This window comes from Neopsephotus bourkii, unplaced genomic scaffold (genome assembly GCF_033783945.1).
Source record: "Neopsephotus bourkii isolate Nb327-2 ecotype Australia unplaced genomic scaffold, CSIRO-AGI_Nbou_v1 NB_1825, whole genome shotgun sequence".
Taxonomy (NCBI): domain Eukaryota; kingdom Metazoa; phylum Chordata; class Aves; order Psittaciformes; family Psittacidae; genus Neopsephotus; species Neopsephotus bourkii.
The window spans coordinates 10,754,096-10,780,542 of NW_026902298.1; the positions used below are offsets into that span (position 1 = coordinate 10,754,096).

The following is a 26,447-nucleotide window of genomic DNA, read 5'->3' on the forward strand; positions in this document are numbered from 1 at the left end:
GGGCACTTGACTGAGCCCCTTTTATGATGGTCATCTTTACTACCTGCAGCTGAGGCCCGCTGAAATTCCCATCGCTGATAGGGCTGTGGAAGTCAGCATGCTAAGCATCACCCCTTTTAAAAGGGAATTTTGCAGTAGGAATGAGCATGAATAGGAAACACTTTGTACATCTGGGATAAAGAAAAAATAATAGTCCTTTGAAGGGTTCAGCCTTCAGAGAGCGTAGACCTCTCTGAGGCTTTCTCAGTTAACATTGAATCTATGCTGAACTACTCATAGTAACGTTTTGTGCATCCATTCATGAAAATCGTTTTGCACACTTCCTATTTACAGCTTGCTAGTACATTGAAAACCAAGCAAAATAAATCCTTGAAAATCCCAGGTTGCTATGCATACTGTTTCTACAGCATTAGCCCAGTTTTAGATACTTAACTCCGCCACTTCAAAGGCTGTGTCTTCGTGGTAGCATGGAACAGAGATTTGCTTGGACTTGTCAAATGCTTATTCAGGATTTAATGTTTCCTGTGATCAAAGGTAGTCCCCAAAACCAGCCTGCCCCATCAAATACTTCAGGGTCAGAGATGTGCAAGAACCTGTTACATCTCCTCTAGGCTGCAGAGATTAGTAACCGCATTTCAGCTGAATTCAGATTGCTTCAGAACCGGTTGAAAGAGTCTGCTGTATTCTTGCAGCAAAGAGCTTTAGCCTTGGTTTGCCAAATTGATCTGTCTTGTGTTTTGTGCTTCCTGGGGCTTGTATTGTAGTAAATCTAGAACTAGTAAATGTAAAACTCATCAGCTGTGATAGATCCTTTCTGCAAGGGTAGGATATCCTCAGTATCATCAGCTACGGTTACAAACCAGCTCATAAAGAGGTAATTACTTTTCAAAGGTACTCATGCTTAAGCATGCAAGTACTAATCTAGGGGGAATTTTATACTAGGGCCTAATCACTGTCTCCAGTTGAGTCACAAATTAGCTCAGGGACTTATCCAGCTTCTTCAAGCTTATCTGTAAGCATCTTAATAAATTTTTCTCTTACTGTGAGGGGACCTGCCAGGCACCAAAAACCTAGAGGAAAGGATATAGTCTAGAAAAAAAAATTGAGCTCTGGGTTCTGTTAAATACATGGGAAAGGAATTCCCACAATATGTAGATGATCCGTATTCTTGAAACTTGTACCCCAAAGCCTGTGTAGCTCTAGAGTATTAGCTCTTCCTCTGAGAGCCTGATGGTCATAGTCTGGAAGTATCCTGCTGTTCACTGAGGGAGTGCTGGAGTGCCATGGGAAGTGGTTTTGCACTGCTTTGTTCCCTTTCAGTCTAAACTCACATTGGCTTGCCTGGCTTGATTCATAAATGAGCAATAGCTGACTGGGAAAGGTTCATTTCTCCACATGCCAAGATGAGTTGGACCCTCAGAGGGGATTGAGACTGACGGGTAAATATCTGTCACGTGTAGGTGGCCTATAAGAAAAGATTTGAGGAATTTTTTTTGTGAAGTCTTTGTTAAGACTTTTTTCCCCCCACTCTTTAAACTCTCTTGTCATGTGCTGAGTGGGGGTGGATGGAGATCGGGGCGGTGAGGGGAGAAGGGGGGGGCTGTTGAAAGCATTTATCTTCATTTCTGCCATCACCCAGTGTTTATTACGCCGTGATAGACAGACGCAGGAAAGCTGCCAATCAAACCTACGTTCACTGCATTTCAGTTGGCCTTTGCTTTAGATTTCAGCATGTTGAAATCCACATCATCTCTGCGGTAAAAGGTCCTTCTGTTCTTGGGGTGACAGGCCCAAGACCCTCAGGTACCTGCTATAGTCACTTATGATCCCATCAAACAGTGGAAGCCCCAGGAATCAGGACAGACTGTCAAGCCCTTGGTGAGAACTCCTACTGTAAGAGCTGATGTGCTGCTGCCCACATTTAAGAAGCTGAAGTGTGTTGTTTGCCTCCAGGTTACACTAGAACTTAAAAGGCAGTAGCACCTTCTTCGGATCTCAGCTGGGCTGAAACCCTGACTGGGCAAAGCTGGCTGAGAATGAGTTCTCACCCTGAATGGTGAGCAAAGCTCAGCAGTGAGGATTTTAACTTTCTTAAGTTTTCTCCCCATGGCCCCCAGTCTTCCCTATTAACCAATGGAAAATGCAAGCACCAAAGATTCAGATAGCATAGTTGTGTAGTGGGGTGTATTTTCCTCCCTAAATTAAAAGCATGCAAACATTTCAGACATTCAGTCATCTTTGCTGTAGGACAGTACCTGTGGGAGGCTTCTGGCAGGACTTGTGATACAAATGTTATTCCACTTCATTATATGACCCTACATATAGTTTAATAATTACACTTCTTAATCACGTCATTAGTATAAGTAGAGGTAATTACTTAATAAAACCTTGTAGATCGTGTGTTTGTCATTAGTGTGAAGCACACAGATCTGGAGCCTTTGAAAAATGGACCAGATCCTTCTGAACATGCACCTTTCTCTCTCTGCACTTTGTTCCGTCTCTCCTGTCTTTTTGATAAAGGTATGGGTTACCTGAAGCACAAGCATTTGATGGCTTTTGCTGGGTTCTCCCATAGATGGGAATGCTTCTTTTCATGTTAGCTTTTCCATGTAGGATATGACCGCCTTTGGAGATGAAGGGATGTGAGGTTTAAATGAGCACCATAACTAACCTGAAAGTTCCAGGGAAAGGGATGAGAAGACCAGAATCTTTACAGGAAAATAATCAAAGCCATTTGCCAACAGCTTTTTTTATAGCACTTGTAGCAGTAGGTGCAAGAGTAGTGTGAGCCAGATGAACTTGCTGTTTGTGGAGCACTTAGGGATGTTGCTAGGCTTCTACGATGTAGTGGGAGCACATGCTTCCTCTCCTATGGTATGTTAGTCTTCAGTTTATGTATTACTTGCTATGCCTATAAAGGTTGTTATTGTTGCAAAATAGGTGATGATTTTGTAATGTCCATCTGTAATGAGATCAATATCCTGGAATTATATGCCCCGAATCTCACTTCTGTTGCCTGTCTTTGCAGGGTGTTTTCCTTGTCTGATTGAGTCTCATAAAAGTGATGTTACTGTTCCCCTGGAGCAAGTCCTACTGCTTGAAATCTGTACGGAAGCTACTTTGCTGTTTTCCACCTGGTGGCTTGAAGCAAGGCTGCCCTTGTGTACCAAGCAGGGGCTTGCAATGAGGCTTTGAAAGATGAAGTAACATAAAACTTAATTGTCCTTCTTCCACTTCTAGTTACAAAATGTAATTTCATTAATGCATTGAATCTGCTTTCTCCAGCGTGTATCTTTTGTTCAGAGAAGCCTTTTGTTTTGGAGATATGGAGGACAAGGCCTTGGGCATATGTTGAGCAATGGAAATGCCCTTAATTCTGCTCTCCAAGTGATATGTGTGCGTCTGACAGAGGCAGATACAGAGACTGAGCAGACCCGTGGTGGAGGTTTGTTGATTGCTGCAGGCCTGACACAGCTGGGTACACAGTGTAGAGCTCTCCCTGCTCACAAGTCTTGCTCTTGGCAAATTTGTGAGCTTCCTCCAGATCTAAAAATCAGGACTCGAGACAGCTTATTGATGAAGAGAGGACTGGCAGCAGCCTCTTGGTGTCTTTATCAGTGCCAGCCTAGAATTTGCTTCCTTACTTTGCTCTGCCCATCTTGTTCTTTGCAGAGAAAGCATAAACCCTGTTTGTGTGTGTGTTCAGGCCATTTTTTTACAATCCTGAGTGCTCTGCTGGGATTTGATAAGTAAAAATCAGCTACCCTATCCTCCTCATCTTCCTCCACACTGCTTCATTTGCTGGCAGTCAGTAGGCTTTTAGCTGTCAGCACAGGCGGCTGGCCTGCTGTGTGCTGGAGAAGTGATGTCTCTTCCATTGTTGCTGCTGTGGCAGCAGAGTCCTGAGCCAGCTCTTCTGGGAGAGTTATGCCACTGATTTTTCTATGTGTTTCCCACCGGAGACAGTGTAGAAATGCTGAAATCCAGACTGGGTAGACACTGGAGGCTTAGCTTTTCCTTCTTTGTACTTGGGGGTGATCTTGGTTTGAGCTCTGTTACCATATTCTATCACCTTGAGTTTCTCTGGCTGCCAGCATGTGTGTGTAGCACAATGGTTGCACCTAATGAAGACCTTAGAGACTGCAAATAACATGAAATTTTTGACTCTAGTGCTGCATAAACTGTATCTTCCCTCCACTTGTCTCCCTAGGGATTGCATTTAATGCCTCTGAGCTGTCTCTAATGTATGCTGACTTGAGTTACCAGTGGCAGTTCCCTTCTGCCTGGGAAAATACATTGTTTGTGCTAGTTTCTGAAGTATTCTGCTTAGCCTTCTGCTTTGGGCTGTTCCCCAAATCCTTGGGTGGTTAGCAAGGATCATGTTGTTTGCCTGGAGTCAAGGCAGCCCCTGCCTGCTGTAGGTTGGGCCACCCAGAGCAGCAAAGGGCAAGCTCGTAGGTCCTCCAAATATTTTCTGTTCCAGTCCTTACTGTGTAGCAAATGTTGTAGGCAACCTGTATCTTCTGAGTGGAGTTTACAGTAGTAGCAGGGATTATGTTCACAAATGGGTGTGATTTGCCAGGGCAGTGCTTTTCTTTAGTATTTATTCTGGTCTGCCTTCATAGATGTACTAGAAGCTTCACTAGTACCAATAAGTAGAATACATCTGCATCAAATGAATTGATTTGGGTTTTTGCCTTGAGTCTGGACAAGTCTTACCTCGTCAACTTTCTTTTCTTTCAGAAATGTGTTGCAGGAAGGTGCTTCCCTACTAATTTCCTATGGTTTATTTTGCAGGTGTTGCTATTTCTGTATAAATAAGGTTTCTTTAAGAATCTAGAGTTTTGTGTAATTTTGCCAAAATGCAATTTTGAAAGGGTTTTTATGGTTTTCTCTTCCTCAGCTCTTCTCTGTATAAACTTCTGAAAGTTAAATTGCTAATCATTTCCCCTTTTGTGTAGGTGCTGTGATTGGGGATGGACAGTCAGCTGTGGCCAGTAACATTGCCAACACAACCTACCGGCTCCAGTGGTGGGACTTCACTAAATTTGATCTGCCTGAAATCAGCAATGGTAAGCTGGAAAGGACACTAGTACTTCCTTTAAATCTATACCAACCACAGCTCTAGGATCTTCCAGAGGTGGTTGTATGTTGCAAGCCTTGGATTGTTTGATTGTCTTGTTGCATTTGGAACAATAAAATACTCAGCCCTTTGAGAGAGTTGACTAAAGCATGCGGAGCTCTTCTTCCTGCTCTGTCTAGCTTGTGTGTTCTTGCTATCAGCAAATCCGTGCATAAACGGGGCTTTTTTGTCAGCATTCTCATGGGAATATACAATCCTCTTAGAAGAATTGTGTCCAATCTCCTTATTCTTTTATCAGGTTTCTAGAAAGATACTGTCTTTATACCTTTGTTAAGACATGCTAATGAATTGGGTCTGAAATCTCCCAAGTTACTGACATTATTGTGGGTTAAAGTACTGCTGTACTTTTTTGGAATCAGGACCCTGGTCTGTTACTTACCACAGTGTTTCAAGCCAGGAGAAGCAGATGTAGCTTTAATCCATTTGCAAAAGCACATATTTGTCCCATATCTCAGGTGAAAGCTGCTTCTGAGTCAAGAATATGGGCAGTATTACTGATTTTATATATACATATACATATATACATAAATGTATATATTTATGTATTTTTCTCCTTCCCTTTGTGAAAATCAGGCCATAGTTCTACGTATGTTCTATGGCATAAGCTAGCTCTCACACTGAAAGAGATTTCCTTATGCATGCACAAGCATATTTGATGCTTGTGGTCAGCTGATCAAGGACTGACTTTTTGGGGGCTAGAACTAATTTGACTAGAAAGAGTATTTTTAACCCAGAATGGTATCCTGATATAGCTTCCTGCACAGCTGCAGAAATGTTTGTGGCAGCCTGGGATGAAGATAGGAGGTAGATATTCATGATTTGGGGGGTTTTTTTGTACAGTGATTTTTAGCTTAGACCATTTCTGTGTGCATGACATTCATTGCTTGACTTCTCAGCAAGACCAGATTGGGTTCTGCTTTAAGGGACTGACTTTTTTAGGGAGAGCAAAGATTCTGTTGTCAGAAAGATTTCTGCTTTCACTGGTGGCCGTTGGAATGAATTAAGAAAAAGTTTCTCCCAGTCCCAGTTCTGTCTGCTCTGCGATTCTAGAAGTTACATATCTGACAACAGAGATCTCTGGGGAGTACTGTCCTGTTGCTTAATAGGCCCACAGCAAGAGCACATGCAGTGACACCATAGCAGCACAGATGTGGGGAACTGAAATGACAGAACCACAGGGGGGATTGGGTTGGAAGGAAGCTTTAAGGATCATCTAGTCCGTCCCCATCTATCCCTAGGCAGGGACATCTTTAGATACATCAAGTTGCTCAAAGCTCTATCCAATCTGATCTTGAACGCTTCCAAATAATAGGGCATCAACAACTTCTCTGGGCAAGCTGTATGGGGCCATTTACCCCCTGGCCCTTGGGAAATCAGAGGAGCTAGAGGAAAAGCCACCATCCCATTACAAGAAGCTTTCTTAGTGTGGTGTTCCTATGGATAAAGCATCTGGTGTTTCTGTCTCATCTCTTTCCTTCACAGTGTATAAAACAATGTGCTGGGATGCTTGTAGCCTGCTGGGAAATAAAAGCCCTGCTCCTAGATGGTAACCCTCAACACTGTAAAGGGGGAAAATGCTTTATATTTTGTCCTTGAAAACCATTCTGTCTCTTGGGAAGATGCTCAGTGTATTCTTGAAAGTCAAATACTGTGTTGAACTCGTGTGTCAGTGCTTTGATGTGTCAAACTCTGAACTGCCAAACCTTGTAGTACCAGTGTAAAGGCGTAGGCTGAGGTTCACTGCTGAAGGCGAAGTTTTGCCATGTGGTGGCAATACTTTCTTTGGTCCAGCCAGACTGGAACAGAATAAAGATGAAGTCAGAAGAGGAAACATCTTGCTGCTGAATTAAATTCTCTGGGACTTCTCTGCAAACTTGTGAAGTATTTGAAGAGTGCTACAGCTGCTAATAGCTTTTTATAGCTTTGGGGGCTTTTGGCCTCATCTGGCTGTTGAGGAGGCTGCTGATTTAAGAAAAAAAAAGCATAAGATGTTTGTTTATAATTTATGGAATCCCATGGAAAATAAGAACCATCTGCTCCTCAAGACATCAATATTTCAATCTTCTTCCTCTACCCTACTGGAATCCTTCTATTCTGAAATAGCTTTTAATTAGCTGGAAATTGGGCTATGGTTTCTGTTGTCACTGTGCCCTTCTTGCAGGCACGATTCCTGCTACAAGCCCATCCCCAGTCCATCTGACTCCCCACTTTGTGCTTCATAGTACTCGATTTGTCCATCTTGATGTATTACCATTTGGAAACATTCAGTTTTACTCTGCCTCTTCCTTTTTACATGCTGAGCCCAACGCTGGCGTTTCTAGATTGTTAGCCATATCTCCTTCTGCCAAGGTTTAGTTGGGTTGTACGAAGATGTAGCAGATGTGCTCCTCCTAAACCCGGTATTTAGGATGCCAAGCCTGCATGCCATGCCAAGCTTGCCTAGGCACAGAACAGAGGCTAACTGCAAGTTTGGCAAGGTGCATACATCTGTAGAGATACAGTGAAGCTAAATGTGTAACAGTGGAGTGGTAGTTGGATGAGTGTTTTCTGACTCTTTGTGACCTTGGAAATAAACTGTTTTCCCAGTAAAGCGTGTGACCTCAAAAGATCCCTTCTTTTTCCATTATTTCCTATAAATCAGAGGTGGTCACGTGAGAGAGGCTGCTTACATGGGGCAACAGCACTTCCTGGGACTGACCTGAGCCACAAGTTTGGGAGTTCAGGCAGATGAAATGATGCAGCTGAAGTTTGGGACTGCCTGCCAGCTCCTCTTTCCATCAAAGAAACGACTTTGTGGCCAGGCTCATCTCTGAGCAGCTCTTCTTCCTGTTACCATTAAACAAAGAAAAGATAGTTTGGAAGTAGGATGTTTTCCACTGATGCGGATGTGTCTGAGCAAGTGACAGCAGGGTGATGAGTGCAGTCCTGGGATCTCAGTGGCTGGGCCCCAGCAGCCTTCAGAGCCCTGGGCTCTGGACTTAGCTCTGCAGCAACATCACCGATGCTCAGTCCAGCACACACACAGAGAGGATTCTGGAAGTCTTGGGGAAATGGCTTTGCAGGGACTTGTGGGATTTTAATCTCTGCCCTGTCTTTCTCTATTAATTGCAAAATGGGAAATGATGGATTCAGATTTCTTCTCCTTTTGCCAGCTTTGCTTTTAATAACTCTTGACATGAACATGGCCCAGTCTTAAGCCATAATTGCCAGTCGTATCAACGTTGGGTTGAGGAATTTATTTGGCAGCAGACACAATGCTATCTCTGGCATTTATTTAATATTCTTTTAGTAAGAATTGCGATTTCCCGCAGCTAACGGGTAAGTATTGAATCGGTGAACAGTGTAGAATATAGCCTTTCCACAGGTAATATGCTTGAAGGTTTTATCTCTTATTTATTTCTTTTGAGTATAGCTCCTTTTGTGCTACTCACTGCTTGTTATTTCATTTTCAAGCCATTGTGGCTGGTCTAGTTCTTCCACATTCAGTCACATATCAGGAGTTTGTCCTGTTCTAACACTAGCTGGGACTTGAGGAAGGTGATTTGATCACTACTTACTGGTCCAGTAAGTATTATAAGTAAGTGGGATGCAGAAGGACTTATAAGAAGAAAAGGCATACTAAACAGTGTATAAATAGGAGCAGCCATTAATAAGGTGTCATCCTTAATTGTGGCTAGAAGTGGATGGTGCAACCAGCACTGTTTTCCTTTGGCAAACAGTGCTGTTCCTGCCGGCATTCCAGGCCTTCCGCAGCTTCAAGCATAATTATGCTGTAGGTGTAAGCACTCCAAGTTGGCACAACAGCTTGATTAATTTGTTTTCTGATGTTTCTTTTGATCTGTTCTGTCAGCTCGGTGACTGCATTAACAACAAAAGAAAACACGAGATGAAAGGACAGCCTTGTTGTAAATGGTTTTCCAAAAATAGCTATTCTTTCCCCCCTAGAATCTTCAGCATTGGCTTCATTTTCATAGATCAGGCCTCAGGCTCAAAGAAATCAAATAGTCTGTGGCTTTGGCAAATGCATGGGTATTGTCATCTTCCCCGTGTCTTGGGAATCTCTTAGATGCTGTTCCTGAAAAAGAAACCTTGCTGAGATCTCCACCTCTCATGTTTAGACATTTTCTGCTGGCACAGTAGGCTCCCTTGGTTCTAGGTGTAAGTGCTAACTGAGTTCCTCATCCACTGTAAATGAAGGAAGAGCGAAGAACCATAATGCCAGCATGAATCAGATATTGAAAGACTGAAATAAAGGGCCCTCTTCCTTGTTTAGCACATCTCGCATCTGTGATGTTTTATGTTCCAGACACACATCAAGGGGGAAAATAGTTCACTTCTGGCAGCGGAGCTCACAATCTGTTTTGCTATGAGGCATTCTCTGTATGCAGCAAACTTTAAAAAGAACAAACCATGCAGTTGTGTTGGCCATCCCTGTGGACTGCTCACTAAAACCTCTCTGCTGCATTGAAAGGGGGGATGAGGGAAAGAAAAACCATGTAATAGAAAATGAGTGAATATGTGCTGTATGATAAATAGACTCTTGGTGAGCAGGGATCCAAACCCTACATTGTTTTTAAAAGACATGTAGTAAATGCTTGATAAGGAAGACTATTAAGATATCTGAAAAGGAAAAAAAAAATAGCCATGGAGTTTAGAGTATGTACAAGACATGGCAATGTCCCTGTATCTATAAATGGTGCAGAAGAAATTTTTTACCTTACAGAAATAAAGATGTGGAATTCTTATGAATGTCAAAGGTTGCATTAGATAAAAAAAAACCACAGACTTTAAAAGCTGAGAAGAAACATGGATTCTATAAACTCTGATTTTTCATTAGTTACAGGAACAAGGAAGAAACATCAGCTGTGCCCAAAGAAATTGGCATCTGTCCCCTCTAAAACTTCTGGCACCTCTTTGAAAAGCACTAGGACATCAGTACAGAAAGGGCCCTGGGCTAGATGACACCCATGCCTTTGGACTGATGAAGCAAGTATACAGTCTGGCTACTTCCAATATTGAGCATCAAGTAACAGTAGTAAACATTGTAGAGAAACCATGGCTACCTTATGGAAATGGCATCCATCCGTGAGCCCAGAGATGCAGAACAAAACTTGCTAGATGTCTAGCAGGATAGGCATGAGAGACAACAGTTCTTCAATCCCAAAGAAAAGGACAGGACTATATTTTTCTCTTCTAATAATCCAAGGTTTTTGCACTGGTGGTGGTGGTGAGTTTCGTAGCTTTATCTCTGGCAGATGCTCTCCCTTTGCGATGTGTAGTTTTGCTCTGTTGCAGGCCTTCTTGCTTGGCTGTCTTTTAACTAGTTAACTCAGAATTGGTTGCAAGAGTTCTAGTGTTCACCTGTCCTGTAAGTTCCCCCCACACCTTTTTCCCTTCCAGTTACTTAGATCACTGCTGACCTGAGTGCAGCTACAAAGGAACTGGTGAGAAAGGACCCTCTTAGCCATGGAGTGTAGCTCCCTGCTGTCTTAGGCAAGCACATCCTCTTATTCTGTCTTAAAATTGGTTAAATTCTTTGTCCCTTTCACTTCTGTTGAAAGTTTATTCTAGAATCTTGCTCGTCTGGTAGAAATCTTCTAATTTCCAAGCTTAATGGCTGCTTTTACCCACTTACCTGTCAGTGTTATTTCTGAAGAGAATTGGTGTTTTTCTTGCACTTACTTGCTGGTATTTTTTGTAAATTCAGTCCTATTTCCTCACAGTCTTTTTCTTTAATACCCCCCCCCCAGTCATCTTCCTATCTCTTTGCTGAACTTGTTGCCATTTAAGGTTTACTCTTTCTTGAACATGGCTGACCAAAACTGTGCCCAGTATCCTCCATGTGGTCCCAGCACAAGGTTGTATGTTAGCACCTGTATGTGTGCTCCCTATTGCAATGTAGGATCTCTTTCATGCCCATTGGATGACTCAGCTTTTGCAATGATTACCAAAGCTGATTCTCTGTTGTTGCCAACTGAGAAGCTCCTAGGTAAAGCAGAAATTTATAATACATAATATGATAATATATAATAAGATAAATTAATACACTCTAAAACTCTTCCATTTCCCTTTTTTTATGTCTCTATGTCTTTCAGTTCACTGTGTGGCCTGATCATGCTCTGTTAGTGAAATTACCCAGCTTTATCAACCGAATTCATCAACCAGCTCCACTCTGTGTCTAGCCCATTGATAAAGCTAATAAATAGGTCTGGTTTTGCAATGAGTCACTGAAGAACTCTGCAGGAATCCCTCCAGTTTAACAGGGATTACAGTAGTGCAGCCTGTTGTCCTGCATCCTTTAGCTAGTTCACAGCATATACTGCAGTGCTTGCATTGAGGCCCATCTTCTCTTGTGATGACATGATGGGTATTTGAATGGAGCCTGGACTTAAGGAAGAGAAAGGGGAGGGTGTTAATTCTACTACTTTAAAAATTAGGTAATGTAGTCTTTAATCTTTATTCTGGTGCCTTTCTGTTCAACTAGCTTCAGTCTAAGCAGTCGGGAATTTTGTTATCCTTTGGACCGTCTGTTCTTTGAAGGGCCATGTGTGGTTTAGATTCTGTTATTACAGCACTGACAGTGACTACTGTTATTTACCTTTTTCTGTTCAGCACCTTTCTGTTTATGCTAGGCTGAAAATTACTGTTTTTAGCAGCTTTGAGACTGGAGGAAAAAAAATTTGAATAAATATAGAGTACAGGTGTAGGTGGCTTGGTACAGAATGTAATTATATAGTCCACTTCTCATCCTCATCATCTTTTTCATCAGGGTTTCTTAAATGCAACAGTAGAAGTTGATACTCAGCCATGTAGGAAAGCAGTTCCCAGGGAGAATGTCTTTGAGACCAGAACTAAAGATGAGGTTCAGTGACTGCTTTAAATCAGCAATGCTGGAAGACTGAGCAGGCCTGTCCCCTTTCCTGTCATGACATCTTCTGCTCCTGCAAGTGGCCGTGTGGCATACCAGGTTGAGAAACCGTTCTGGCTAAGAAGCGACCACAGAGCACAGTTAGTAATTTCTCATCCATATCAGTTCCCTGATGTAGCTTTCTTTCCATAGAAGTGTTTGGAACAAAGGGCAGGGATTGTTTTTCCTGGCAGCAGCACCAGTTTCTTAAAGCATTGAGTTACAGTCTTAATTTGATTTGGAAGTTCAGACTTTCAGAAGTATGCACGAAGCATTCTTGGCACTGTTCTTTTGTTAAACTAATAAGGACTCTGTCCTGGGAAGTGCCTTCATAATAAACTCATCAGCAATTTTAGCTCAACAAATCAAAACTACTTCTAGGCTGGGCATATTCCTATGGTTTAAAAGGGAATTTCTGGAGGGTAGAAGTTCACATGGTGCTATATCTTCAAGCATGTGAGATGGGTTGTTCTGTCTTCTAGCATACAAAGCTTATATATTGCAAATGTGGGCTTTATTTCTGTTTCTTTATATTTCTGCTCCTGTAAGTTTGAAAATACTAGAAAATGAAATTTCCCCATTCCCAAAATAGTGTGTGCAGTTCCAGCTATAAACCTGGAATAATTGTAGTGGTTTTGGTGAAAAACTGGAGCATATTTAGGTTAGGTTGAAAAAGCAAACATGACTCCAGCTGTGTTTTACCAAGCCACTGTGGAACCATTGGTGATGACAATGCTAGAAGGCCTTGGAACCTCATTGTACTATGAATAGTACAAGTGCATAGTAAGATTCAGTAACCCAAAGAGCTTGTAGGCTGCATATGAAGGGCACAGAGCTGTCAGAAATGAATGTATCTGCAGGGTGGAATTTTTCTCTCATCTCCTGTTTGTTGGAGATAAAGGGGAGCTGGAACTTAAGGGCTCCATGAGAGCAGGGGAAATGAATTAAGATGTACTGTTTCTAATGATGATGCTACTGGAGTTTGTCAGAGAGTCACTATTTGAGGCTTGTTTAAACTGTGCTGTCCTTTGCAAAGGATGGTGTTATACTCAACAAAGGAAGGGTCTGATAAAGTGCAATTGCCACTGTTTCTTGGCTGAAGGCTCCAGGAGGTGAGTAGATTTCATTTCCTGGGCTCGTTGGAGTGTCTTATCTCCGCTTTGGAACAGATTTTACATTAATCAGGGTATTAAAATTTCATAAACTTTTGGAGAAAGCTAAATGTCATGAGTGCCTTTTACATGTATTGTTCCATCTCTAGCATTATGTTTAAATCTTACTTTATTCTTTGTTGAACCTAAGTGCTGTAATCACTGTTCCTTTCTTTCTTCCTTGCAGCCTCTGTGAACGTGCTTGTTCAAAACTGCAAGATTTACAATGATGCTAGCTGTGATATCTCTGCTGATGGGCAGCTGCTGGCAGCCTTCATTCCCAGCAGCCAGAGAGGCTTCCCTGATGAAGGAATACTGGCTGTGTATTCCCTGGCACCGCACAACTTGGGCGAGATGCTTTACACAAAGCGGTTTGGTAAGCATACGTCAAGAAGTCAGGGTGGGTGGGAGTGTGAGAAGTTACCTCAGGACTCAGCCTGCAGTGAGAAGTGCAGTAGTCTGAACACCAGTGATTGTAGTAACGGGAAATGTTTTATTGGCCTTCCAACCAGGTACAGTACTACTGGGGAGAAGCTTCTGGTTTGGTCTGAACATGTAAGGTGCAGGTACAGGGGAGATGCTAAGGGATAATATTCCTTAAAGGACTTCATTGTTTTAGGGGGAAGATGCTTGCAACAAGGAAATGTCCCACAGTATCTGTATCTGTGCAGGTCTCCTTATTCTTCTCTGCCCCTTGTAAGAATGAGCTTTAGTGTGCCATATGTTATGGGAATGCTGGAAGGGAATGAAGAAGCTGTGAGGATGAAGGATTTCAACCTGTGAGAGAAATTACCCCTGTTCTCTTCATAGGCCCTAATGCCATTTCTGTGAGCCTGTCGCCAATGGGCAGATACGTAATGGTGGGACTGGCTTCCCGACGTATCCTGCTGCACCCATCCACTGAACACATGGTTGCTCAAGTCTTCAGGCTGCAACAGCCCCACGGTGGAGAAACCTCTATGAGGGTAAGTGTGTGTGTATTCTGCTTCTTTGTGTTTCCATCAGTCATTTTGTGTTGCTTTGGCTCTAGGCTAGTAGTTAATTGCTGGGTTATGATAGCAAAGAGGTAGCATGCTCCAAGCCCACTGAATAGTAAACATGTCAAGGACTTTATTACAGAGGTATGCAAACATGGCAGGAGAACATGAAAGTAACAGAACTGTGACACTTCACTCTGGTTTTAAGTATGATGACAAACAAATACATTCCATGTCATGGAATACATTCATAAGTCTAGTTAATACTTAGAATACCTAGTAGGTCTTTTGGGCTTCTTTGGGTAATACATATCTTGCTTGTGGTACTGTGGTTTGCTTTGCTGAGAGAGTTTTTCAGCTGAGGCTTCAGGATCATTTCCTAACATTCCTAAAGGCAGCGAACCTCGAGGAGAGCAGCAGTTTTGGGAAGGATAGGAGCCAAGTAGACTAAGGTGAAGTTTACTGTACTTTTGCCAAACAGACTTTTGTTGGCTATTTATTTCTGAGCTTTCTATGTACGTGTAGGCATATTTTGGCAATGGAATTATCCTTCCGTACTTCTGTTTTTGTGTACACTCTGACTCATTTAGTACCTGAGGAAAAACCTTCTTTTTTTACGAACTGGCAAATAGAGTTAAGAGAACACATATGTCTTGATTGGTTCATCAGCAGAGCACAGCAGCTATTCAGTGATAGTTTAGGATCGGAAATGCCACATCCAGCTGATAATGCACACAGCATGTGGAGGAGGCAGAACTAGGTAATTTCTAAAGCTGAAATTGGGGCTGGATTCAAGTTTTAGGCCATGTATTCAGGTGACTTGTTGCAGGAGATGAAAAATAGCTATTCAATAGCTTCTCATTTGGGGGGATAGTTTGATCATAGTGGAATTAATTCAGTGAGCAGCTTCCCCCCCCCCCTTTTAAGCCTTTTTTTTTCTTTTTTAAAAGGCACCTATGATTATTATTACTTTTGGCACAGCTTTCCCGTGTACAGGGATTGCATTGAGCCATTTGTGCAGTGGCCCAGTACTGGGGAGAGTCTTGTCTCTGGGAGAAATTGCTTGATTCACCTTCAGACTCTGTAGCTGCTCCCCAGAGAGCTCATGATTCAGAAAGGGTCATCTCAGCTGCGTCATTACATGAGCTGCTTTATCAGCTGATAAAACTGTTGTTTATCATCATCTACACCATGTTATAAGGCAAGAGAAGATCAATAATGAGGATATTCTTTGGTACACCAATCCACACTTTTTCAGCCCTGGTTCTGAGCTGCCATTCTGGTATGAGCCTCTTAAGGTAAGAGACAGAAATTAAAATGTATTTATGAAGAAAGCACAATTTGGTTAGCAGGTACTGTTTTTAAAGCTGTGTGGATATGGTGAGCTCACTAAATACATGGATTCAGTGTCCTGTTAAATCCTTTTAAAAGTGCAGTTTGCCCTGGCACTGTTTCTTTTTGCAGTTAAGGTCCTAGTGAAAGACACAGCTTATACTGCCAGATAGGGGAGTATCCCTTCCCAGTCTTTTTGCCATATCATAATAAGATAGAGAACTCCTGTTAGCTAAAATCATGTCTCTTCCTCTCATCCATCCTTTACATTTGCTCTAAACTCCAGTTGCTATAGCTTCTAGCCCTTCCTTTTGGAAACGGGTTTTTTTTGTAGCCAGCTTAATCAGTAAGCTGCTGTCAAAATCTTCCATTTATATTTCTTCATCTCCATTTCAAACGTATCTTCTTTTCCTATGGTGTGTTACACTGTTCAAATGCTTGTACCCTTGCTCTTAGTCACCATTTAGTGAAGTAATGCTTTGTATTCCCTTAATCGTCTCTTGTAATTCAATCTTCCAGCTTTCATGGTGTTTTTTTTTTTCTCTATTGAATTCTCCAAAATACCCTTCCTTTTTTTCCCCCTCATTCTGAGATGTGTTTAAATGTACGTAATGTGATAAGCAGAGTTTTACCAGAAGTCCACAGAGGATATTTTTCTCTCTGCTTTTTCTGGACTACAGGTCTTTATTTGCACACACAGAAACTTGTTTTTTTCCTTTCTTCTTATTACGGTGCATTGAAAATCTTGTACACTTTTTCCCACTCCTCCTTTTCAGACTTGCTTCACATCACTGCACTCCTGCCTTTCTCAGCTGCTGTAGTTCTGGATTATTTTTCTCCAGATGGATTGCATGTATTCGAAAGGTTGCTTTTATCATCTTCCTTGCACATGTATTTTTAGCTTCCAAAAAGCTTTCCCCCACGTTTTTAAATCTATCCAGTCTAGCAGGATTTGCTAACTAATTTGCTGTTTTCCCCTTTCCCACATAATGTTTAAAGATGTTAAAAACGTTTCTTTTCTGAGTGCTTTGGACTTTCAGCTTTGTGTATGTGACAGGGTCACAACTAGACCAGTTTGAATTCATTTGAGTAAAGAGCCATCTTGTGCGTTGATGTTAGGTATTGTTTCAACATTCTGGTGTGTTGTTGGTATCTTTGTCCAATCTATAGGACCAAGCCTGGAAATCATAAAGCTTAATCTTGTAAATATTATTCTTTCATCTAGTTGTAAAAACTTAGGTATTTCTTTTCTCAAGTCTTGCAATAAGACTGTTCCATAAGTTTGTAATACTTTGCAAGACATGCAAAAGGAAGATAGAATTTGAAGTAGAAAACATGATAATATTCTTAGCACAGGGGCTGATGTACTCATATTCAGCTGAGTAAAATCCTGTTTCCAGCTTGGCCAGCATGCAGTAGAAAAAGGATTGGGAAACCTGGTGAAAGTGTATTCTTCAGTCTCTAATTTAATGTGCACATTAGAGAGAATCAGAAAGTGTCTTTGTTGCCTCTGTCCCAAAAGCTTGTAATATAAAGCAATTGTTATTCAACTTCTTAATTAAAAATAAGTCATATCCGTGTTCTGAAGCAATGCTTTGTGGATGTTTTAATATTACATTACCCACGAAACTCCCAAGAGAGAAATTCAAGAGAAATGCTACATCAGATTCTATGAAAATTCTTGTAATTTGTCTCATAGTCTTTTCTTCTTTCCCTGGTGCCTTTTGATTTGCAATCAATGAACTGGAGATTAGGGCTTGGCAATGTGGCCTGTAAGTCACTGCACAAGTGTGGAAACCTGCTGAGGGGTGAAATACAGTGATTATTTCTGCTTCAAATTAACCCCTCCTCCACATCCTTGACTAGCAGTCAGTGCAATGCAGCTTTCTGTTCCTCAGAGAGTTTCCTCCATCTGGCTGTTGAAATAGAAGTTTTGAAGATGCAATTAATTAGTTTTGTTACGTGAAGCTCTAATAAATTTAATTGCACCTAGAAATTCACTGGCTGCTGGTGTCATTTTCAGTCTTGGAGAGAAATGTTCTCTCTGAGAACTACAGGGCTTTCGAATTGTACTATGGAGCATCTTGGTTATGAGTGTGCAAGGTCTATATGCATTTTGCTCCTAATATTTCAGAGAGGTTTGGGTAGAGTTCTACAGGTCAGGGCTGATGTGATTTGACAGTTCTGGATTGTGTTCAGAAATGAAGGAAAAGTAGTGAATTGCCATCCAGTAGGGTAGTCACGAGTGAGAGGTTCATGCTCTTTCTGTTCAGTCCCTTCAGACCAATATGCTTAGCATTTCAGATGGAAACCCAGCTTTGATGAAGAACAAGCTTGTTCAGGCTGAGTTTTCAAAAGCTCTCTAGCAGTGTTGACTTCTAACAGGAATGGTATGCATGAGCTTCATTTCTTGTTGTTTTGCGTTAGTGGTTTACTTTTTCCACAGACCTAGCTAACACCTCTGAAGATTATCTGTAGTACAGGGAAGGAATTGCTTTTAGCAGATTTCTAGCTTGGGATGGTACAGGTTACAGTGGTACTGGGAATTATCTGGGAATACTCAAGTTTCAGAGATGGGAAGTTTGGAGAAAGGACTAATATGGAGTAAGGATAGATTTTGCAGCCTAGTTTGAAAGCATAGGTGGAGCTGGTCCCCAGATAAAGAGGATCTGTTTTCAAGTGGCTTGGGTCTAAGGGTGATTTCTGAATTCAATGTGATTCCAAGAGTATATGGAGGTTAAAGAACTTAGAAGAATGTGAAATTAGAAACTTGATCAGAGCTGAAGGTCCTTAGAAACATAAAAGAGTAAGGCTGAAATTGCTCTGGATCTGTTAGCAGTGGATATTAGCGGGAAAGGCAGCCAGAAGGTAGTTTTATTTCTGGCATTCACAAATTCTGATGCCCTTGCAATGTTTAATGTTTTTCGTATTACCCAGAGGAAGCTAACTCTAAAATACCAGGAAAACATGATTGCTGTAATCAAATTAAAATAAAACATAGAAAGGAACTTTCAAGCTGAAGGTAAAAAAGTGAGGAAGGTGATAGAGAAATCTGATGCATGTGAAGCTCAAGTGCAGTGCAGTTTGTGGGGAGAAGGTGACTTAACCAAGCTGTATCTCAGTGCATTGTGCTTTGAATCTGGAAGGAAAGTCAGGCTGTGAAGATCCAGAATTAGCTCTTGACAAGACTACTGGTATTTGGGAAACTTCCCACTGAAGTGGTCGGTTGGTTGCTTGGATGGAACAGATTACGTGTATGCTTCCATTGTAAACAGATGGAGAATTCCAAATACTGCAGGAAGAAGGGCCTGAAGCAGCAAGGCACATGAGTTTTAGCGCAGAGCCAAGGTTTTTCTCAGCATATTAACTCTTAATGAGGGCAGAGTTTTATTGAGTGCTGTTGTCTCCAGAGCTTCATGCAGGTGTCAGTAGCATCTATTTAGTGTGGCCTGCAAAGGTCACTGCAGTCTGCAAAAATCACTGTCAGACCTCCTAGACTCACTGTATGAGTTGTGAGTAGTCTTGCAGCCATAACCAAAGGGGCCTTATGCCTGAAAGCAAATTGCCATTCACATTTGCTTCACTGGGGTGCAAGTTACAGTTTGTCAGAACCCTTGATAATGTGAAAAGAAAACTGATTATGAGAATATGTGAAGATGACTTACTGCAACACATTAGCTGCAGTGGAAAAGTTCATGTGAACTAGCATACTTCTGAAAGCAAGAGTAGTTTGCAAGAGAGTACTGACCTCTTGCTGTGTTACTGGAAAAGCATACTTATTGCTGTGGTCCCTTGTGTCTCCTTTTGAAAGACACTGACATTTTCAGGTTGATAGGTAGGGCTTCTGACAACTCTTGAGTAGAACTGCAAATAATACATCCAATTACTGTCCAGAGAAACTTTTCACTGTTGGCAGAACTGAGCCAGATGGATGTTTCTTAGACTACCGGAAGTCCAAGCAGAGTCCCAGACTGCATGCACATGTTGATACTTGAGAGCAGCTCTGAGCAGAAAGGACTTGGGGGTGTTGATCAACATCACCCAGCAGCATGCGCTTGCAGCCCAGAAACCCCCTGTATCCTGGGCTGCATCAAAAGAATCATGACCAGGAGACTGAGGGAGGTGATTCTCATGTGAGACTCCATCTGCAGCACTGCATTCAGCTCTGGGCCCCCAGCACAAGAGGGACAAGGAGCTGCTGGAGTGAGTGCAGAGGCCACAGAGGTGAACAGAGCACTGGACCACCTCCCCTGTGGAGACAGGCTGAGAGAGCTGGGCTGATTCAGCCTGGAGAAGGCTCAGGGGAGACTTTAGAGCAGCTTCTAGTGCCTAAAGGGACTACAAGAAATCTGGAGAGAGCATGTAGTAACAGGACAAGGGGGAATGGCTTTAAGTGACAGAGGGGAGATTTAGACATTAGAAAGAAGTTCTAATAAGTTTAACCGTATCCTGGGCTGCATCAAAAGGAGCATGACCACCAGGTTGAAGGCAGCAATCCTGCCCCTCTACTCCGCTCTTGTGAGACCTCACCTGGAGTATTGTGTGCAGTTCTGGTGTCCTCAACATAAAAAGGACATGGAACTGTTGGAACAAGTCCAGAGGAGGCCACGAGGATGATCAGGGGACTGGAGCACCTCCCGTATAAAGGTAGGCTGAGAAAGTTGGGGCTGTTCAGCCTGGAGAAGAGAAGGCTGCATGGAGACCTCATAGCAGCCTTCCAGTATCTGAAGGGGGCCTATAGGGATGCTGGGGGGGACTGTAGTGATAGGACAAGGGGTAATGGATTAAAACTTAAACAGGGGAAGTTTAGATTGGATATAAGGAAGAAGTTCTTTACTGTAAGGTTGGTGAGGCACTGGAATGGGTTGCCCAGGGAAGTTGTGGATGCTCCATCTGTGGAGGTGTTCAAGGCCGGGTTGGACAGAGCCTTGGGTGATATGGTTTAGTGTGAGGTGTCCCTGCCCATGGCAGGGGATTGGAACTGGGTGATCTTAAGGTCCTTTCCAACCCTAACTATTCTAGATTCTAGAAGTTCTTCCCTGTGAGGGTCTTAAGGTGCTAGCAGGGCTTGTCCAGAGAACCTGTGGCTGCCCCATCCCTGGCAGTGTTCAACCTGCTCTAGTGGAAGATGTCTCTGCCCGTGACAGGAGGTTGTAACTGGATGAGCTTTAAGGTCCCTTCCAACCCAAACCTTTCTATGATACTAGGAAGAGGGCATGGGGACAGAATCCTTTCCTGACTGATGTGGGAAATCCCTCCAGTGTGTTGGCAGACTCTGGCAGGTATCCTTAGGAAAACAAAGCATATCCAAAGCCCATGGTGTTAAGCACTGCTCATGTTGATTGTTGTAAGAAAGAGCTGTATTCATCATCATTGTAAAATGCAGCTCCACCTTGGTGTTACAGATGGCATGAAGATTTGCACAGATGAGCACATTTAAGTGTAGATGCAGGAATGGTGTGTTGTATGAGTACTGAGGTTGCTGCCTTGACCGATTCATCCGTGTCTGCATGAAGGTTGATAAGACACAACTAAGAAGAAACTGTGAAAAAGTAAAACTTCTTAGGATCCCTTCATAAAATATTGTATTGTTAGCTCATGTGATGGTTAAGCATGGGAGCAGTGCCAGTTTTACCAAACTGGCATGAAGGAGAAAGGCTAATGACATCTATTCAGGATGTTTTCACTTCGTGGGATGTGAAGCTGAGAACTAAGACCTTTTTCTTTAAGATGGGGTCCAGTATTAGGAGAGCTGAACTGCTCTTGCAGTTCAGGTAAGGCCTTCAGCCCATTTGCCTCATAGGAGATAGTTAGCTGTGGGGCAGTTGGGTACGTAGTTTTAACTAGGTAGAAGAAATCATGGTAAATAATGATTTCTCATCTGAGATTATGTGCAGTCGTCTTGCCCAGATCAGGTAGGGAGAAGGGAGCTGAAGTGAATTATTACCAGATTCGCACTAAGCTGGCTATGGGCTGAGAAGAGGTTTTCAATTTCATGAAGACTTTTTGTTTCCCCGTAATTCTTTCTGCCATCTTTCTTGATTTAAATTTAAGCCAGCTCTTTCCTCCAGTATTTATGCCTTCCAGACGTGTAGGCAGCTGGATGACAGCCTCTTCACCTAGATGAGGATGCATGTAGCTCTGTCATCAACATATTGTTGACATTTGATCTTGTATGCCGTTCTGTAGAGGCTCAGTAGACAGAGGGTGGGGTGGAATGGCAGCTGTGCACGAATCCTTTGCTCTTGTCATTAGATCTTTAACATAGTGTAGATTCTGCTGTTACAGTCTCAGCATGATATTTAATGGGGAACTCACAGGTGCTGCTTTTGGTTTGCAGTCTGAGTTAAGGGCAAAACTGAAGCTTGTCATTCCTTTTGCTATAGAAGTGACCATGCTTTTCTGGTTCCAGGTTTGAGAGCTGTCAGTGATGTTTGCAAGAGATAGCACTAGCTGGGGGCTGTTTGCACAGTTCAGTTCACTTGTGCATCTGTATTCAGTATATACACACCTATCTTCTGTCACGCTAACACCCCCTTTGGCATTCCCGTTTCTCTATTTTCATCTGTTCCAACACACAGTTGAAAGGACAATTGTTTTGTTTAGCAAGTTCTTGCTTACTCAGCCCTAGGTTTCAGATCTGAGCTTGGGCCAGTCCCCTAAAGGGCTTTTTAGAGGTATTACCCTGGTTTTGCAGCCATAGGGGGACAGGTAGTAAATTAATGAGCCACTTCACTGCCATTGTGTTGTTCTCCTGCGAGAGAGCTTTGTTACCCGAGATGATCTGTTTCTTTGTAAGATCTAGTTCTTGTTCATGCTTGGAAGTTTCCCACTAGGTATTTTCAAGCTCTTTCTCGTGTAGTAGTTGCATGGCAGGCTTGTGAGATAAATAACTCACTCACAATGCCAAGACCTAGCCTAAAGAAATAAGAGTTAGGTGTGCTGTAATGAGGCTTTTCCTGATCTGAGAGTGATCTTTATGTGATTGTGTATGGTCAACAAGAACAACAAGGTTTTACCTTTGTAGGAAGTTTCTCAGTCCGTCCTGCAGAAACTTCAGGTGCTGACCTGTTTTCAGAACTGGATCAAGTATCCATAGTTGAGGTTTTGGTTGATGATGAAAATAAAGGGTTAGTTCTTGTTTAATTCACTGTGGATCAAAAAGCCAAGCTACACTGACAGTAGGTGCAGAAAAAGGCAGAAAGAGGTCTGTTGTGTTGGTAAAGAATGAGAACGAATTTCATATGTGATCCTGTTGCAGCTGGGGAAGATAAATGGAGTTGAAAGAAATTTTGTTTGTGCTGAGCATTAAGTGATAAGATCCATTTGAGAATAAGACTGACAAATCCAAAAAGATAAGTGCATTATTTTTGCTTCTTCCAATTTAACAGAGAAGATCTAATGGAAAGATGTGTATGTTGTTAGCAGGAACCAGCCATGGGGGAAGGGTTGAGACCAACCTGCTGCTTAGGGGAAGACTGGGGGCAAAAAAGCAATGTTTTCCCCTCTCTGACCATGGGAAATGCAGGGCTTTTTATTTATCTGTGTATTCATACAGAAAGGAGACTCCTTCCAAACAAAGGGGAGACCTGCCTTGTTTCAGAACACCGATGCACACTCTCTTACGAATAACTGTGTTGAGCTGCTGATCAGTTATCCTAAGGAATTTGCATTAAAGGCTTTCTGCTTTAGACAAGCTAGACTTAAACTGCTGCAGAGGGCTCTGGGCTTTGTGGCAGTGCAAGGCAGCAGCCTGAATTTCAGCAGCTTTTGTGAAATTCATTAATAGAAGGCAGAGTAAGGAATGTAATCTTAGCAAAAAAGGATTGGTGTCATTTATTAAGGAGATCAGGTTAGGATGCCTGTTTCTTATTATGCTTCTGGACCTTAAAAAGCCACAGACTTGTTTAAACTAATTGGCAGCACTGTAGAAGTCAGTGATGCAGCTGACTTCCTGGCAGCTAAGTAAAGGACATTCAGTGCTTTCAGTCGAGTGGTAGATGCTTGATAGCATCTGATGCCCTGGTGTCAGAGGTGAATAGTTAACACATGGACGTTAAAAAAATCAGGGATGATCTTTCAGTGGCAACGCGCTATTGGGGTGAGTAAGGCCAAAAAACAGACAGTGATTTGATTTGGGTGCTTTTCAGTCCCAGTGAGATGCTTGCAATCAAAAAAGATGAACTAAAACTTCTGAAACTCCTTGTTCAAGGTCAGATTGTGGAGCAGAAGATGGACACGTGGGATAATGCAAAATGTGTGCAGTCCTCATTGTGCTGCTGTTGGTTTTGCTTTCCTTACGCCTTTGTCCTGTTGCTGGACCTCATCTGGCAAATACAAATGCAGTTTGTGTTTTTCTGCATTTGTTTTAATGCTCTTCGAGTAGTTCCAAACTATACGTAGGCATTTCTTGGAGGTGTGCTTTTAGTCAACCTAATTACACAGTGTTGTGAATTGGCTGTGCTTTTAGGGCTTCTTCTGCATTATGTATTCCATGTAGCTTAGTTTGCTGAAGTGTTACAAAATGAGGTACCTGTGCTGTCTGAAGGATCTGGTTTAGCTGTGGGTACATCGGTAAAGCTGTGCAGCCTCTACTGTTACTTTAGTGATATAGCCTGTATCCATATGAAGAGCACTGTTTACCAACATAAACATCACATCTGTGCAGGCATGAGGTATGAATGTAAGCTGCCAGGAAGGTAATCCCATCCAGCAGAGATCAATACTCCTTTCTGAAGTTCTTTTCTTTGCAACCCAGGTCAGAGTAGCTGTGAAACTGTAGGTTTTAACAGTCCTCCCAGTATGAGGTTTCTGTTGGTTTTAGCACATTAGATGTTTCTCTTCTTGTGTGTTTTCATGGTCAGTAAGCCTCTGGTGACAGCACTGATTCTGTTGCAAAATGAATAAATATATTTTAGGCTGGTGCCTGATAAACCCACCTGATAAGCTTCAGGCTTTCCTCTTCCTTTACCCGTCAGGATGGAGCTTCGTGGCTGACAAAGATTTCCCCATGTAAACGAGAAAACATCTGCACCCCCTCCCTGTGCAGTCTTTATCAAGGCTGATCTAATAGCCCAACTTACTGCTTGGGCTAAGCAAAGGTAATTGCTTGAAATGTATTGGCATCTTGGAAGGCGACGCATCTAGTCAAGAGCAGAAATGTCTCTATTGAATTTAAAAAGATAACAAGCAAGTATTCCTGCTGAGTTTCCCTACCCGCTTCTGCCAACATTCTCTTCTCTTCCAGCTTCAAAGCATGTTTTCCCTTTCCTGTGTGCCAGAGAGAAGAAAGGTCCCACTCTGCCAAACAAGTAGTGTTCAGCACTCCCCTGCTTTTCATTGCTCTCCTTAGTGATGGGAGGGCCTTGAGCAAAGAGACAGTTGGGCAGAGGACGTGGTGCCTCTGCTTTGGCCAAGCATGGTGCTGTTCAGACCAGTTGATCACCATTGCCAACTGGCAGCAGTAGCAGAGGCTTGGGACAGCCTGCTGCTCCTTTGATGACTGACAGGATCCTGGCAATTGCTCTCTCCAGCTTTTTAGTGTTGGCACACCCAAGAAATGGAGGGGAAAGGTGGAAATTGAAGAGCTTTATTAAATAGCAGCAGCTTCCCTGGGATGGAGGGGAAGAGCGAAGCACTAGGTCAATAACTAGGGCTTGCAGAGCAGAGGCTTTTAGCAGGAAGTTTTCTTACCCTTCCAGGGCAAGTACAAATTGAGCTCTGTGCTTGAGTGTTGTGGCCTGGGTCCCCTTCTTCCCACATAAGATCACTGGGAAAGATTCCTTGAGGCTGTTGATTGTGACACAGCCTCTCCTCCGCTCTCTGCTGTAAGTAAATATAAATACCTAAGTTTAATACCTAAGTGGTGACTGTGACAAGTGCTACAGTACTGATGTGCCAGCACTGACAAGTTTGAGGGGGGAGCAGCAGCAGTGGACTCGAGGTGGCCTGTGCACACCACATGCCTTACAGCTCTGCTTTCTCTGACCCATCTTCTCCCCTGCTGAATTCAACATGGAAGAAGTGTCTGTGAAGTGATGAAATGAGCCTTAGGGAGTTCAGGAGATGATGCAGCTGCCCACTCCTGATCAGGGAGGATGGAAAAGGCACACTGAAGAGTTAAGTAGTTGCTACTATTGCACTCCTTGAAAACAAGAGACGTGCAGAGATGAATTACTCAACAAAACCTCCCCATACACGTCATGATTTTAGGGATGTAGAATGGAAGCAGCCAGCTGTTTCTGTAGTGAGTAGTGTGCCTTTTGTGTGGAACCTTGGCTACTTAGACAGTTTCAATATTTGTAGAAGACGACCTTTTAATCTTGCTGACATCCCCTGAACTCACAGGAGAGATGGATTCCCTGAAATGACAGAAGTGTGTGTGTAGTGTGGGGAGATCACCAGAGACAGGGTTTTCTACAAACATATTGCACAAGTCAAGCAACTGTTCTGTGTAATCCAGGCTGGATCCCCTAAAGGGAAGGGGTAGGACCTTTCTTGCCTGCAGAAATGACATTTAAATGTTTGTTGTTGCCAGGAAAAGAACAGCTTGCTATACTTACATTGCCTGTTTGGGGTTCAGCTTCCACAGGGAAGTTCAGAGGCTCCTACTCCTCAGACTTCACAGTGTTTGTAGTTAGAGAAAGATGCCATTCAAACCTCTATTTCACACAGCATCTGTAAACACAACTGTCAACTTCACAAAATGCTGACTTCCTACATCTAATGGTGTGGCTATGTATTACTGAATCACTATTGTAGTGGTGCTAAGAGCAAGTTTGAGATTGGTTATGGTGAAGAGGTTGCTGTGACTACTGGCAGTGGTTATGGGCTGATAAAGTATGGTGCAATATAATATCTCTCCTAAATTAAAATACCACTCTATTAAAATAACCTCTTTGGAGGCTGTAGTGCAGTGTGGTGAGTGCCTTAAAGAT

The 26,447-nt window shown here is 42.6% G+C and overlaps 1 protein-coding gene across 3 annotated transcripts in view; it reads left to right on the plus strand.

Moving 5' to 3' along the window:
- The window catches only part of AMBRA1 (autophagy and beclin 1 regulator 1), a 130,774-nt gene that overhangs the window by 72,496 nt on the left and 31,831 nt on the right, over positions 1-26,447 (plus strand). For all 3 annotated transcript variants that reach the window (XM_061343529.1, XM_061343530.1, XM_061343532.1), the window contains 3 exons: positions 4,962-5,072; positions 13,389-13,577; positions 14,012-14,166. In XM_061343529.1, coding sequence (XP_061199513.1) covers positions 4,962-5,072; positions 13,389-13,577; positions 14,012-14,166 — 455 coding nt within the window. The remainder of the gene's footprint in view (positions 1-4,961; positions 5,073-13,388; positions 13,578-14,011; positions 14,167-26,447) is intronic.